General features: G+C 30.7%; 1 protein-coding gene across 11 annotated transcripts in view; it reads left to right on the forward strand.

Annotated features, from left to right (window-relative positions):
- Nucleotides 1-91: 91 nt before the first annotated feature.
- LOC148606431 (leucine-rich repeat-containing protein 43-like) overlaps nt 92-14,552 on the forward strand; it is a 29,541-nt gene continuing 15,080 nt past the window's right edge. For 8 of the 11 annotated variants that reach the window (XM_088543797.1, XM_088543803.1, XM_088543805.1 and 5 more), the window contains exons 1-12: nt 102-276; nt 2,154-2,232; nt 2,978-3,171; nt 4,538-4,648; nt 5,364-5,494; nt 5,996-6,116; nt 8,235-8,352; nt 9,638-9,714; nt 10,495-10,686; nt 10,991-11,032; nt 12,174-12,285; nt 13,188-13,468. In XM_088543797.1, the coding sequence (XP_088399923.1) occupies nt 181-276; nt 2,154-2,232; nt 2,978-3,171; nt 4,538-4,648; nt 5,364-5,494; nt 5,996-6,116; nt 8,235-8,352; nt 9,638-9,714; nt 10,495-10,686; nt 10,991-11,032; nt 12,174-12,285; nt 13,188-13,468 (1,554 nt within the window). In that variant the 5' untranslated portion in view covers nt 102-180. Of the gene's footprint in view, nt 277-2,153; nt 2,233-2,977; nt 3,172-4,537; nt 4,649-5,363; nt 5,495-5,995; nt 6,117-8,234; nt 8,353-9,637; nt 9,715-10,494; nt 10,687-10,990; nt 11,033-12,173; nt 12,286-13,187; nt 13,469-14,552 lie in introns of all 11 variants that reach the window. The other 3 variants (XM_088543802.1, XM_088543807.1, XM_088543798.1) reach the window with 2 other exon arrangements.

The following is a 14,552-nucleotide window of genomic DNA, read 5'->3' on the forward strand; positions in this document are numbered from 1 at the left end:
TAATATTATAGCATTTTTAAGTTTCGTATTGATTTATGACCCCAAAAAAACATTCAAATATCCATCAGCAATCTATATTTTGTTTTACCCTAACAGCGGAAGTAGCACTTTGGCGTCAAAATGGTGGATTGGTTGCTATTGAAAATTTTTTTAACATTCTGAAATACTTATACTATAAAAATGACAACTGTCGACACAAATCGTGCATTCAATGCATTTGAAAAACAGCTGAGAACTTTGTGTTTGAGGGAATTTCCTTGTGGTGGTGGTACATGGGTACGTTGAAACGTGAAATTTGATAATAAAACTTAGCTATAGTTATGTTGTGATACATTGTAATATGATGACGTTATTGACAAGTGGTAAACACATAATAATACCAATTTTTAAATTAATAATCATACTTCGCTATTTTCACTTTGTTATTTAGCAATTAGACTCATTAGTCATTACACAGGTGCTTGAGATGAGGACAGGCCCCTTACAGTTACAGACAATTGATGTATTTACACTTGTTGATGCCATTGATGAAAGCAATATTCTTTCACATTGTTTTGATACTGAAATCTTAACTAAAAGATTACATCACCAAGTAAAATTACATTGTCATTGTTTCTCTGATGTCAAAAGGTTATTCTGAGACAAATCTAGGGTCATTTGGAGCAAATGAGATGTGTGATTTCATGTATAACAGTTCACTGAATTGACATAGAGTATAACTGCAGTGCAAGGGTGTGCAGAACATTTTCACCGGTTTAAGCAGAATTTGTATATCGAAGTTTTTGTCAAGTCACTGCACTGTTATTGTCTTTACACTGCAACAAATTAAAAAAAAAATAATGGTTTAATCAGGAAAAACAAGGGTTTTTTTTACTTGAAGCAGGCAACTTCTAAACAATGTAATGTTTGTGACATCACAACTGAAAGTTATATTCAGTTCGCGACTGTACAGGGTTCTCCATGGATGAAAAATTTAACCATGGAGGAAAATTTTACGGCACAATTTTCGCTGACATGGAAGTATTCAAGGATCAAGATATAACATCGATTATAATAAAAAGTTATGGAGGAATGAATAATTTAGGGGGATTTTTTGGCTTCAGTCTTAAATTTGTGTTGATTAATTGGTTTACATGTTCTGAGTTGTTATTGATCGGTTTATAAAACGTAAAATGATTAAAGACCGATAATGGTAAAAGATAATCATGGCGGACAACAGTTTAACAGTGGCGCTGATTCTTTAATCATGGCTGCTTGCCATAGTAAAACAGTTCATGGAGAACCCTGCTGTATATCACTTGTAAATACATTTTGACTGCTCACGTCTATATAACAGTTGTAGTGTAAAATTTGATTCTCTACTTTTTCTGTTTTTATGAAAACATTTGTTGTTAGAAAATTCATTTTTTAAATAAACAAAATTGCTTACAACAGTGTGATAATCACAAAAAATGGGAATAATGAGAAACAGTTGAAAACAAAAACATGTTGATGAAAAATGAAAAAAAAAGCACATGCTTTTCGCACATGATTGATATTATGCTCCAGATAACTAGGTATCAGAGTAGTAATTGTACTTTGTTGAAGTATGATAGCATTAATATTTCAATTGTTGGAATAAAGTATTAAAAACACAAGGAAAAGATATTGTCAAAAGAATAAGCCATAGCTAACGTATGAATGAGTAAATTTATATGTATTTTAAAAGCTGTTAGTCTTATACATGTAGCTGGAATTTTCTGAGAGGGCTTATTTCTATACTTAAATAAGGGTGGTAAATATTGTCCTTGCAAAACTTTTTCTAAAAATGATTTGTCGTGAATAAGAAATTACCAACATAGATAAAGGTAATAGTTTTAGCCTATTTTTGAAGTTTCATTTGGAAATGGAAGCTCATTTGAAGAAATTTATTCTTCACAAATTCTTGAAATAATGAAGCAATTTTAGGTTCGAAATTTTCATATTATTAAAATTTTTCTCCTGTTCAAATTATATCATAATTCAAGGAATAATGTACAAAAATGATTTCTCAAAAAAATTTTCAATGTGAAGGTGTAATTAATCAATACAAATGAAGCAATATATGACTGTATGTAGGGCTAAGCACTGTACTTCTTTTGTTTTTCAAATAATGTAATTTTTTTTAATTTCAGAGGGAATCAAAGACAAAGAATTTAAAGCTTTTGAAGACTAAAGCCACAGCTGCAAGCAAATATTCAGTAACATTAAAAGGTTACATGAATATCTAATGTATAATTCTGTTACCCTAAAATAAGTTGTGTGAATTGCAACAATGGCAGATCAAGGGCCTCCTGGAGGCGGAGCACCCATTTAATAGAAAAAAAAAGTTAATTTTTTGCAAAATTTGTCGCCTGTTGCAATATTGATTTTTCAGAACTGAATTTTAATGTGAGCTTTAATTTTGCAATAAATTTAACAACACCTTTTAAATTGATAAAAATTTTGGATTGTGAGTTTCCTTTATTGCATTACTTTAAACTTGTAAAATAGGAGACTCTTCAAGTTCAAAATTCAAGTTTTTTTAGGAAAAATGCTGTTTAATAAAAAATAAAGTCTGATTGACTTTACATCAGTTTTTCTGAAGACAGAAACACCCATAAATTTTAACTCTGTTGTTATGTTACTGTCAAAGTTGGAATTCATAAACCTGCAACAATTTCTGAGGCAAGCAAGATAGGTTAATCAAAATGACCTTTTTTATAAGTATTTGCACTAATCAGTATAAAGGGTATATGGGGAAAGATTTTTCTCGCTAATTAAAAGTTTAATAACATTTTCAAGGAGTTTAACTTAAACTCTATTGACTTTTAATTTTAGCACATAATCAAATACAAACAGTGGTTGGTTTTGGGAGTACCATATTGATTTTATAAATGCAAATGTGTATCATGCAACATACCTGTCCATATGTATAAAACTTTTTAAATATTTCTTTTTATTATCTAAATAAATACAGATTTTGGAGCTGAACATGAAAAGACAGAGACTTTACAAGAATATGTCTCTTCTAAAAATTCTCCATGGCACTTGGACTACAGCTGGAGCGAAGAAGCTAAGCAGTTACGTGAAATAGCCGTCAAGTCTCCATGGCTTATTGATGATAATTTTATACTTAGTCATTTTAAAACATTAAGGATTGTAGATAAAGAAGTAAGTAATTGATAAATTTGAAATGGAATAAACCCATGCACTTGTTCAGGGATTGAATTTAAGAAATTTTTCACTGGCTAAATTTAGCTAGAACTGAACATTTACATTTGCCAAATCTATGTTTCTTTGGTTTTTTCTTAACTTAACTTATAATACATATAGAATGTCACAAGCAAAGTTTAGCAAGGGGGAATAATTTCTACTACTACTAGCATAATTGAGTTTTAACTTGCATTTATATTGTAGCAAGTATTTCCCCCAAAATTTGATCACTGTTGTGCTTCATCAACTCACAGTATGATTAAATTTACCGTATAGCACATACCCATATATTGGAGAGGACCACAAGAATTGTCTTCATTCTGTGATAGCTATAATTATTATTTGATTTACCTTTCTCTGTAAGGGGGATATGTTCAGCGCAATTTTTGCCAAAAATCTGAACCAAAAAAAGAAAAAAACCTATTTCTAAATTTCTGAGTACATTTCTTGAAGTCTCTTTCCTCAATGTAGTGATAGTGCTCATTTTGTCTACAATGTTTACAATATCTACTTTAATAGTTGGATATTCTAAAATAGATCTAATAATGTAAAAGTAAATTCACTATTTTTTCTGGTGGACTAAAAAAAGTGTAAAATAGTACCCATGAAAACCATTCATCCTACATGAAACAGTTTAATCTTTCGAAAACAGTAAATGTGTGCATGTGACAAAATACACAGAAATATGCAAACACATGGAGTATCTATGGCAAAACTGTAAAAAGTTCAGAATAAAACATAAAATTTGTAGAGACAGTCTCAACAAATATTATATTTTATTCTGAACTTCTTACAATTTCCTACAAGTGTACTATTAATAGGTCAGGAGGTGATAAGCCATAATTTTGACAATTTTAACAATGAACCCAAGATGATATGATTTGTCATTAAGGTTTTTATGAAACCCATCCTCCACCAACCTCCCATCCACCCACACACCCCCTCCCCCCACCCAAAAAAAAAAAAATGTAGGTTTGTTACATATTAATCTGTAATCCAATTGTTACCTTTTACGCATTTTAATGCACATTTAATTTTTGGACTATTGTTGCTCTAAAAATCTACTAGTGCTACTACACAATGTTGGTGCATGATATCGTTTTCATTCAAAACTCTAAAAGAAGATCTGATGACGTCTCAATCATTTGCAATGTTTCAAAGAAGTTTTCAAATATTATGTCATATACAAGAGACTGAGAAATATATGTAACTGTCAACAAGTTCAAAGGAGAAAAGTACAGATTACAGATAAATTTTAAAAAGTGTGATTTTTTACTTTTACCATGAATTGTACATTACATATATAGCTTTGTTGTGTGTTTAGGTAGCTGAGGTGGATAATCAACTTTTAAAGTTTAAGAATTTAGAAGAACTGACCTTAAGTGCCAATAAACTCGTTACTGTGAACTCAAAAAATCTTCCTCCATCCTTAAAGGTAAGTAAAGTTTATGATTAAAATATACCAGATACTTTAAAATTTGAAAAAAAATTGCCAAATTTTATATACTGTCCTCAGTAAGCAGAATACACATCACAATCCTATGGTTTTTAGCTTTAGTAAAAATCTGATTTGAGATATTTTTGTACTTAATTATCAGTCTTAATAAAAATCAGACAAGAGGTGATTCATGCATGTCAAAACCTACAGAACACTTTTATTTCTTGTTCAGAAACACTTAGTGATCACATAACCAGTCTTAGTTTTTCATTTGGTTCTTGCACTTATACTGTGCATGAAATTGGCATTTTGCAAGAATTACCGTTCTTGGTTTGGTTAATTTTAGTGGGAGATATAAGTATGTCTTTTTGAAAGTACAAGTCTGAATATAGGAAGCATTATTGTTATTAAAAATTAAAGTATATATAGACCAAAAAATTATCATTTGTTCAGTGGGATTTTCTACACCATGAATCACTTCTATATTAGGCAGTGTCTGAATTTTATATTGACTGGTACTTAAATATCTTTGTGCAATACATTGATTCTGTAAATACTCAAAATTACTGATCAGGGGCAAAAGTTGTAATTTATTTTTAAATTTTGATTTTGATTTAATCTTTGTAACTATAGAGAAAATTTTAGAATCTTTTAATGTATTGAAATAGTTAATGGTAGAAGTATATGATTTTCAAATGATTACATCTTGTAGGTATTGGAATTATGTGCAAATCAAATAAGTGACCTGTCTGCTTTATGTGTGCGGCCACCATTGTTAATCCACCTTGGGTTAGGTATGAATAAAGTTTGTTTTATTGGCGACTACCTGACTGGAGACTACTGGTAAGTATGGACTATAGAAGTAAGCCTTACATTGAAAGTTGAAACAACAAACTTAGTAATTTTTTATCATTTATTTTAGCATGCTGTGGTAATTGTTATGTAATAATCTGCCTGATTTCCCAGAAATTTATTAGTGTAAAAATGAAATACAAAGACAAAAATATAAAAATGATATCAATAATCCTCCAGCAACTGAAAAAAAATTATTGATACAGTATTATTGACCTCGTGTCAAAATCTATCATTACTTGATATTAAATGGTTTTTCAAAAGTTTTTCAGTTTAATGCACAAAATGCTCTAGACAAAAAATGGGCTGAATTTTTACTTGAAAATTAACAGCCTGTTATTTGAACAGTATCAAGTGAATATTTGAGTAAAATTTAAAAAAAAATTGAATGGATTACCCCCAAATTTTGTTAAAAACAAATTCAGTGCTTTTACTTCAGCCATATAATAATTATAATATTTTATATATAGTTAAATATTTTTAATATTTCAGGCCAAATCTTTTATCGTTAGACCTCAGTAACAACAATCTCAGTGACCTCTTGGATGTAATCAGAAAACTAGGAACTCTTCCAAAATTACGGAACTTAATACTACAAGGAAATCCGTTAGCTGTGAGTCTCTAGAAAGTTGTTGTGGTTCAAAAAAACAAAAGAAATTATTTGTTAAAGATAATACGGCATTAAACAAATATAATATTATTCAACAAACACCTTGTTCAGCTTTCAAAGTGGAGCAGAAGTCTATTTGTGGAAATGATATACATAGAAAATGACTTGCTGTACAAAAAGTTTTGACTTGTTTTACTTACAATAATTCCTGGTTTCCAGTTACATCAGGTCATGTCACACACGGAAAAAAAAGGCAACGCATGGTTTACAAAACTTGAAATTGCTACCATATATTCATGCTTTGTAACCATCAATGACTGATTATTTGGTAATTTGAATTCTTAATAATTGTCCATTTTCCAATTCTATTGTCCTTTCTTTTACATTTTTAGCTCACCTGGCCGAAGGCCATGTCAGCTATCACCATCACTTGGCATCTGTCGTCGTCATCATCCGTTAACAATTTTTCAAAAATCTTTTCCTCAGAAACTACCAAGAGGAATTATATGAAACTTTGCACAGATGTTTCTCAGGGTATCTTGCACGAAAGCTATGTTTAGATTTTTGATCCGTCAAAAAACATGGCCGCTATTTTTAAAAATAGAACATAGGGGTCAGACTGTAGTTTTTCTCATATATCTCCGAAACCATTAGGTTAAGCCGAATTTTGATGTGGATAAAAGTGTTCAGCATGATGAGATCTATCTGTGATCAAATTTTCATTTTAATCTGTTCAGCCATTTTTCGACATTTTTTTGCTATTTTGAATGTTATTTCTTTCAAAAATCTTCTCCTCTGACCCTACTTGACCAATTGGAATCAAACTTAGTATGAATGTTTCTTGGGGTATCTTGCTCAAAAGCTGTGTTTAGATTTTTGATCCGTCAAAAAACATGGCCACTGTTACTAAAAATAGAACATAGGGGTCAGACTAGTTTTTCGCATACATCTCCAAAACCATTAGGTTAAGCCAAATTCTGACAAGGTAAAAGTGTTCAGCATGATGAGATCTATCTGTGTTTAAATTTTCATTTTAATCTGTTATGGTTTCACTAACCACTTCTAACATTTCCATTACTTTACATGTTAAAAAAGTAATTTTCAAAGTTTCACTGTGAATTCCCAGGACAAATGACATCTTAAAGTTGTATACCGTTGCGAAGCTTGGAAAATAAGGCTTTCAAAATCATTATGCTAATGGTATGATGATTGTAGAAATTCTTCACAAAATTTACTTGAATATATAATACTGAAAATCCACATTTTTACCTGTTCTGCTAACTAACAGCATGGAGGCAAATTACTCACACATGTGAACAATATTCCTACACTTTTGTAGTTAATTACATATATGATTTTAAAGTACACATTCTAAGCTTTATTTTGACTACTTTTAATGATAGTACACACAAATAATGCACTTACAATGGATATGTCTAGGTTCAGTGTGTTTTTGGTACTACATAGGGGGGTGGCCATTTGACCCGGAAGTGGTTAGTGAGACCTAAGCCATTTAGTAGTTACTGCCCTTTTTCGACATTTTATTTGCTATTTTTATTGTTATTTCTTTCAAAAATTTTCTCTGACACTATATGACCAACTGGAACCAAACTTTTTATGAATGTCTTTGGGGTATCTAGCATAACAGTTATGTTTAGATTTTTGATCCAACAAAAAACATGGCCACCATTACTAAAAATAAAACATAGGGGTCAGACTGTAGATTTTTGATTATATATCTCCAAATCCGTTTAGCCAAATTCTTACTTGGGTAAAAGTGTTCAGAATGATGAGATCTATCTGTGGTCAAATTTTCATTTTTATCTGTGAAGCCAGGTATTGATCCTTATGATAAGTCCTACCAAAGTCTTCTTGGGTCAAAATTATTAGTAAACTTCTTGTTAAATTTATTGCCTTTGAAAGACAAAATTTAACCATGTGAGCGATTCAAGCTTGTGGGAGCCTCTTGTTTTGGTACTTTTCATATATGATATGATACATGAGGTGGCACTTTCATTTCAATCTCTTATAATTTTTATCAATGCAACATAAAAAGGAAAATATCTTTCTTATAATTATGTTTTGTTAACCAACATAAATGTTTCTGATCATTTATTTTAGTTGATACCTGGTTACCGTGGTTACACAATAGACAGTTTAAGGAAGTTGAACATTTTAGATGACATCATGATCTCAGCAGATGAGAAACATCATTACAAAGGATTGGCCAGGAGGAGAGGTATAATGTAGTTTAAGGCATTGCTACCCATTTTTTCTGGTTGAATGAAGGGTTTTTTTGTTAAATAAAGCACTGAAAGATTCGTGGATTTCAGCTTAAATAAGTCTATGTTTTACTGTTACAAATTTTATTTTACTCTTAATTTACTTCCAATATTTTCAATTTTATCTTCCTGTAGTTCCTGGTATCTCATCATGTACCGAACAATGTATTTTGCATAGATATAAGTTAATTTGTTAATAAGACACAAACCTTTTTATAAACCTGGAGGTTTTTGATTTTGTCCAAAAAATATTCAAAAGTCTGAAAATTTCAAATGGAAATTTTAATATTTAAAGAAAGAATTATTCTACTTTACTGATATTTGAAAAGAAATCCCTAGACCTTGGCCTTGTTTCATAAAAAATGTAAATTTTCCTCAAATCCTTCCTTAACTCAAATTTCGTCCAATCAAATTGTTTGAAAATGAAGAATTGAGGAAAAACTGAAGGAGTTAAGTAAGAGAAAATCTCAGCTTGAGATATTGTATATGAAACCTAGACCAGAACAAATATGTTATCCAACATCAAGATCAAATGTCTTCCACCACAATAAAGGCATAGTTAGTGAAAAATCAACAAATAACTGCATATCCACTCATGTTTCTATTTGATATTTGTTAATACTTAGTTTGCTTGTTGATCCATGCCCCAAACTAGTACTTTTTAAGATGTTTCTTATTTAAATACCATTCTGTGTAAGAATCAGGCAATGAGTGGCACATCATTTTCCCCAATTTAGTCATTTTTGCCTAAAATATATTCAGTACATCTAGAAAACAACCAAAAAGCTATTTAAATTTATCCTCTAGCATCTGTGATGAAGATAATTTTTGACTGCTTATATAGGGAAAGAGTAGGGGAAAATTTTCCCACCATTTTTCCGTAGTGCATTTTAACTAAATATGACCTATCAATATCTTAAAAAGGCAAATTTTACAAACACTTTGATGGTTATTTCTGGAGATTATCAGGTGTAATTAATTGGTTGATGCAATAAAATCTCTGTGTTTTTTCCTTCAATTTGCCCGATTCTTAGACGGAGAAGTACTTATAAATTAAAAATTTTCTTTTATTGCATACAAAATTTATTGTTGTTGAAGTCATACTTTAAAAATTCTGTGTTTGTTTAAACTAGGCAATTCCATTTAGCCACTTTTTTTTGTATGTGAGACTGCTTCCTTCAGAGCCATCCAATCACTAGTTTCAAAATATTTCTTACAACTATCAATTTTACTTTATTACAGAATACATACTTGATGAAGCCAAGGTCACTCTAGAAGTTGGGTACATCAAAGGTGTTCCTATGCCAGAAGAAGTCAAGGTATAAAATAATATTGAAGGCACTGAATTACTGACCTTCTGTGTTTGTTAACCTGTGGAAAACTTTAGTCACATTGTTCTCAGTTATTAATATATTTATTCATACTTAAAATGTTGATAAATTATAGAAATTTGCATGTTTTCTCTAGTCAATTTAAACAAATTGTTAATTTGCTGTTTGTGTACATTTAACTTTGAATGCAGGTAGATAGGTAAATTATTTTTTCTTCTCTAAATGCCTTCAAAGATTTTAATATGCTAAAAATACAAAAAAATAAAGAAAATATATTGTGCTGGTAGGTTTTTTGTGAGTTGATTGATGTACATTCTAATATGACTTTTTCATATGATCAAACAGTATATGTTGGTACAACACCACCTTTAGCACCTGCACACTCTTTTCTTTCACTGTCGCTTTGAGACAAAACACTCATTTAAAAACATTTACGCGATGATTTAATGTCTGAGAGGTTATCTAATTGAAATCAGTTATATAAATATACACATTTAACACATATGATGACATAAATATACAAATTTAATCCAACTTCCATAAGAGGGAGGTTAAATAAACAACTGTTGTCGCAAAAATTACCGTATTTGTTATATTAGAACAGAAATAATTAAAATTTCTTCAAACTTTAAATTTTTATGTATAATGCATAAAATGTTTAAGAGATATTTCCGTTTCAAAAATTTGAAATACCTTGAATTTTACTGATCAGCCAATCAACCTAATCTAGTTTGCTATATTTTTATGAATTCCCTTTCCAAATTTCAGAACCCAGAAGAACAACCAGAATTTCCGATTGTGGAGAGGAAGTATTTTGTTCAGTTTATGTTCCTTGCGGAGACTGTGAGTAAGTCAGAAATAATTCACATCAGCCATGATGAGTTGGGTGGGTTAACCGGTGGAATGGATGGTATGTCACCAATGCCGAGTGGTGATCATTCTACATACTCAGGAATGCCGGTATGTCATGTGAAAAAGTTTATACAAGCATTTTTTAAAGAAAATTTTTCTAATTCAAGGTTAAAAGGGTGTATTTAAATAAATTGATGATTTCTAGAATAACCACTTCTTTGTAAGTTGTCAAAGTATGGGAATACATAAGAATTTGAAGGAAAATGACTTTGAACCCTAAAAAAATACTGAAGGAAGGTACATGTAAACAAAGACATTTGAAAGATACAAATGTTGTTCTAAATTGGAATGGCCTGGGGTTACTGCATATTTAAACCTTTTTTATATGCTTTGAACTGTTTTTGTGATTTAGAGTAATACAATATTGAAAGGATCAAAAAGCCAGAAAGTGAAGGTGAAAACAAATGAGGCATGGTGTTAGGTTCATGTATTGCACTCTTTATAGTTGCCAAAAATGAAAAATTGAATAAATTTAACATCTGAATTCAGAATTAAAACACATGTAGATATATATATATAACTAGTATCACACTTCACGATTAACTGTGATCATATCACTTTAAGCCTGGCAACTATATGCTTTAGTTTTAGCATGGTATTGAAGACACTTTTTCAGCGATTTTTTTTTTATAGTTTTATGTTTTTGTTTTTGTTATTCAACTTCAGAGGAATAGAATATTAACATACTTTATTGTTCACAATTTTAAAAGTTGTTGTTCAGATGTTATGAATTTTTGTGAATTTAGATTTTTTTTATTGGTTACATACATGTAGGTCAACATTAAATGTTACTTGTAGCACAGCACATAACTGTATCATTTTGAATGGTTTATATATTTTATGTATACAAGCAGTAATATTTCACTTCTGGATAGTGTAATAAAAGCACTAATTAATGCTTTCGTAGTTATGTTCTGTTTTTTGCTATTGATTGAAATGAAGACATAGGAAACTGCATCTTTTTCTGATCCAACATCAGTTTTTTTTCCACAACATAGAAACTATAACTTTTAGTGGTTGGGTGTATTAATGAGTATGGTTAAAATTGAATTCACATTTTATAGTTTTGAAGTTGTGCTACGTATGATAATCATATAATAATTTCGTATGATAGTCATTTGATATAATTTTGGCTTGGAAACATGTGATAAAAGTATGTTTGCAAAAAAGCATATGATTATCATGCTGCACTTGCTTTCTCTATCCCGAGTTCCTGGTAACTTTTTTTTATACATACATTAATATTTGTTTCATTAATAGAAAAATAGAAATGACACAGTTTGTTCCAAATTACAATAAATGTATAAATCAATTTCTGAAAGACCCGTGAATTCTTTCCCAATTACTTACACATCTACAATATAATTTTTGTTGACTGATACATCATCTTGCTTGAGAGGACTTTCACCAAAATGTAGAATTTCCATCGAAAACCTCCAATAAAATTTACGAATTCAAAACTTCAATTGAAAAACCATGAAAATTGATGCTCTTATTGAAAGTACCTTCACAGATTGGGATTTTTTTGTTTACAGCCTAGCCCTGGGATCAATGAGGATGACACAGACATGGATGTCAGTTATGAGATGGCTAAAAATGTCAATTTTACTGCTGAACCTGAAGTTGTAGTGGCCAGAGAACCTACAAGTAAATACTTTTTAATATTTAACAATGCACTGCAGGAAGAAAAAATATAAAATGTAATGACGAAGTTATTTCTATATTGTATCAATTGTGTCCCATCCATAGTCTGACTATCAAAACTATACTGTAATCACTTTGTCCATCTGTCCATCCATTACACTTTTCTGTGTAACTAATTTCTAAGATTCTACTGGGGCAATACTTAGATATTTGGTAAATTGCTTTCACATGATGACTTTGTTCTGTGTCTACCCTTTCCAGGTTTGACAGAAATGGTTAAATGGGGGTATCGTTTTTACTATTAGTTTCACAAATGCATGCTAGCAATTACTGCAAAATAAAATTGGATGGAACAGTGAGTTTTCTTGACAAGGTTACTTAAGAACCCATAGACATTGTTTTGAAATATAGAGATGAAACAAAAAAAGATTTACACAGAACATTGTTTTAGAATTGAAAATCCCCTAGGATGCAATGTATAACTGCAATTTTTACATTTTAAAGTACATAAATATGCTTGAGCAATAATGCTCTTGTTAATTTACTGTAATACCGAGCATCACATGCAAGGCTAATGATAGACATTTAGTCAAGCCAGGATAGATATCAGACAAGCCTGCAAAAATGTGTCATGGAAGTGAATTCAAAGTGAAAGTAGCCTGTTAATTGATTGGTTTAAAATTTTTATAATTCAATCAGAATTATTTACAGTATCTAGATCAGTAAACTGAATTTTTTTTTTAAATGGACATCCATTTACCTATCCTATCTCGCCCCTTTCAACTATTGTCTTTTTTTTCAATTTTTTTACAAAAGTGCAATGCTTGGTTGTAGGCTGAGCCTAACTCATATTACAAGTTACTTTATTTTCACTTGGATGTATATAGTAACAATTTATTTTGTAGCTGAATTAGAAAAAATTGAAGAAAAAGAAAAGGAAAAGGCACACCTAGCTGCCCAATCTACACCTGACCCAGGGCAGTCAGAGGGTAGAGGTTCCCCAGAAAAGGAACTAAATAAGGAACCAGAAGAAGATATCATAAAGGAAGCCCCAATTAACTCAGAAATGGGGCCTTGGTCTGAAGATATTCAGTTAAACTGGTCCCAGGTTATATTGAGAGATGATTTGTTAGGGCTGAGGAATTTCTTCAAACAGGGAATGAGTATAGCTGTTATGGAAGAAATGGTAAGGAGCATGCGTTATTAGGGTTATTTAAGGGTAAAACAATTCAGCATTTAAAAAAAAAAACATAGTTTAGGAGTTGCCATTATAAATTAGACATTTTATTAGTCCCCTACCGGCTTTAGCCAAAGGGGTCTTTAGATTTGCACTCTGTCTGTCTGTCTGTGCAAAAAAAATTTGAAGTTTCCCTAACTTTTTTTTTGAATGCTTGCAGATATTGAGCTGATTTTTGGTATGTGAGTCGCCCTTGATGAGTTACAGATCAAGAATATGTTTTGTTTCACTTTGCTGATTTTTATCTGAGTTATGGCCTTTGAACTTTGAAAAATTTACCAAAATTTAATTTTTCCGCACTATTTTTCTAAACACTTGCAGATATTGAGCTAATTTTTGGCATGTTAGACTACCCTTATGAGTTTGTGGTCAAGTTTACGTTTCGTTTCACTTCACTGATTTTTATTTGAGTTATGGCATTTGAACTTTGAAAAATTTTCTGAAATTTAATTTGTCCACACTATTTGTCTAAACGCTTGCAGATATTGAGCTGATTTTTGGCATGTGAGACTACCCTTAAGAGTTTCAGGTTGAGTTTACACTTTGTTCCACTCTGATGATTATTATTTGAGTTACAGCCCTTGAACTTTGAAAAACTTACAGAAATTCATGTTTTCCACACTTTTTTTCTTAACCCTTTCAGATATGCAACTGATTTTTGATATGTGAGTCTATTTTTATGTGTTACAGATCAAGTTTATGTTTCGTTCTGCTCTGCTGATTTTTGTCTGAGTTACGACCCTTGAAGTTTAAAAAATTACTGAAATTTAAGTTATCTGCACTTTTCTTTTAATGCTTACATATATTGAGCTGATTTTTGGTATGTGAGTCTAATCTGTCCAATTGTCTGTACATAAAACTTTGCAAATCTGCATCTGTTAAATGGATTTGAACATCTTTCTTGTCTTTGTCCATATCCATTCTTAAGTTCAAAATCAAGATCATTTCCTTAGTTTGTCATTTATACTTGATGATCCAAGGTGGTATTTGGGTCGGTGATATAAACAGCCGGTAGGGAACCATGTATTGTTTT

Source organism: Perna viridis, chromosome 9 (assembly GCF_037379345.1).
Source record: "Perna viridis isolate PV_CMFRI_1.1 ecotype Kerala chromosome 9, ASM3737934v1, whole genome shotgun sequence".
Taxonomy (NCBI): domain Eukaryota; kingdom Metazoa; phylum Mollusca; class Bivalvia; order Mytilida; family Mytilidae; genus Perna; species Perna viridis.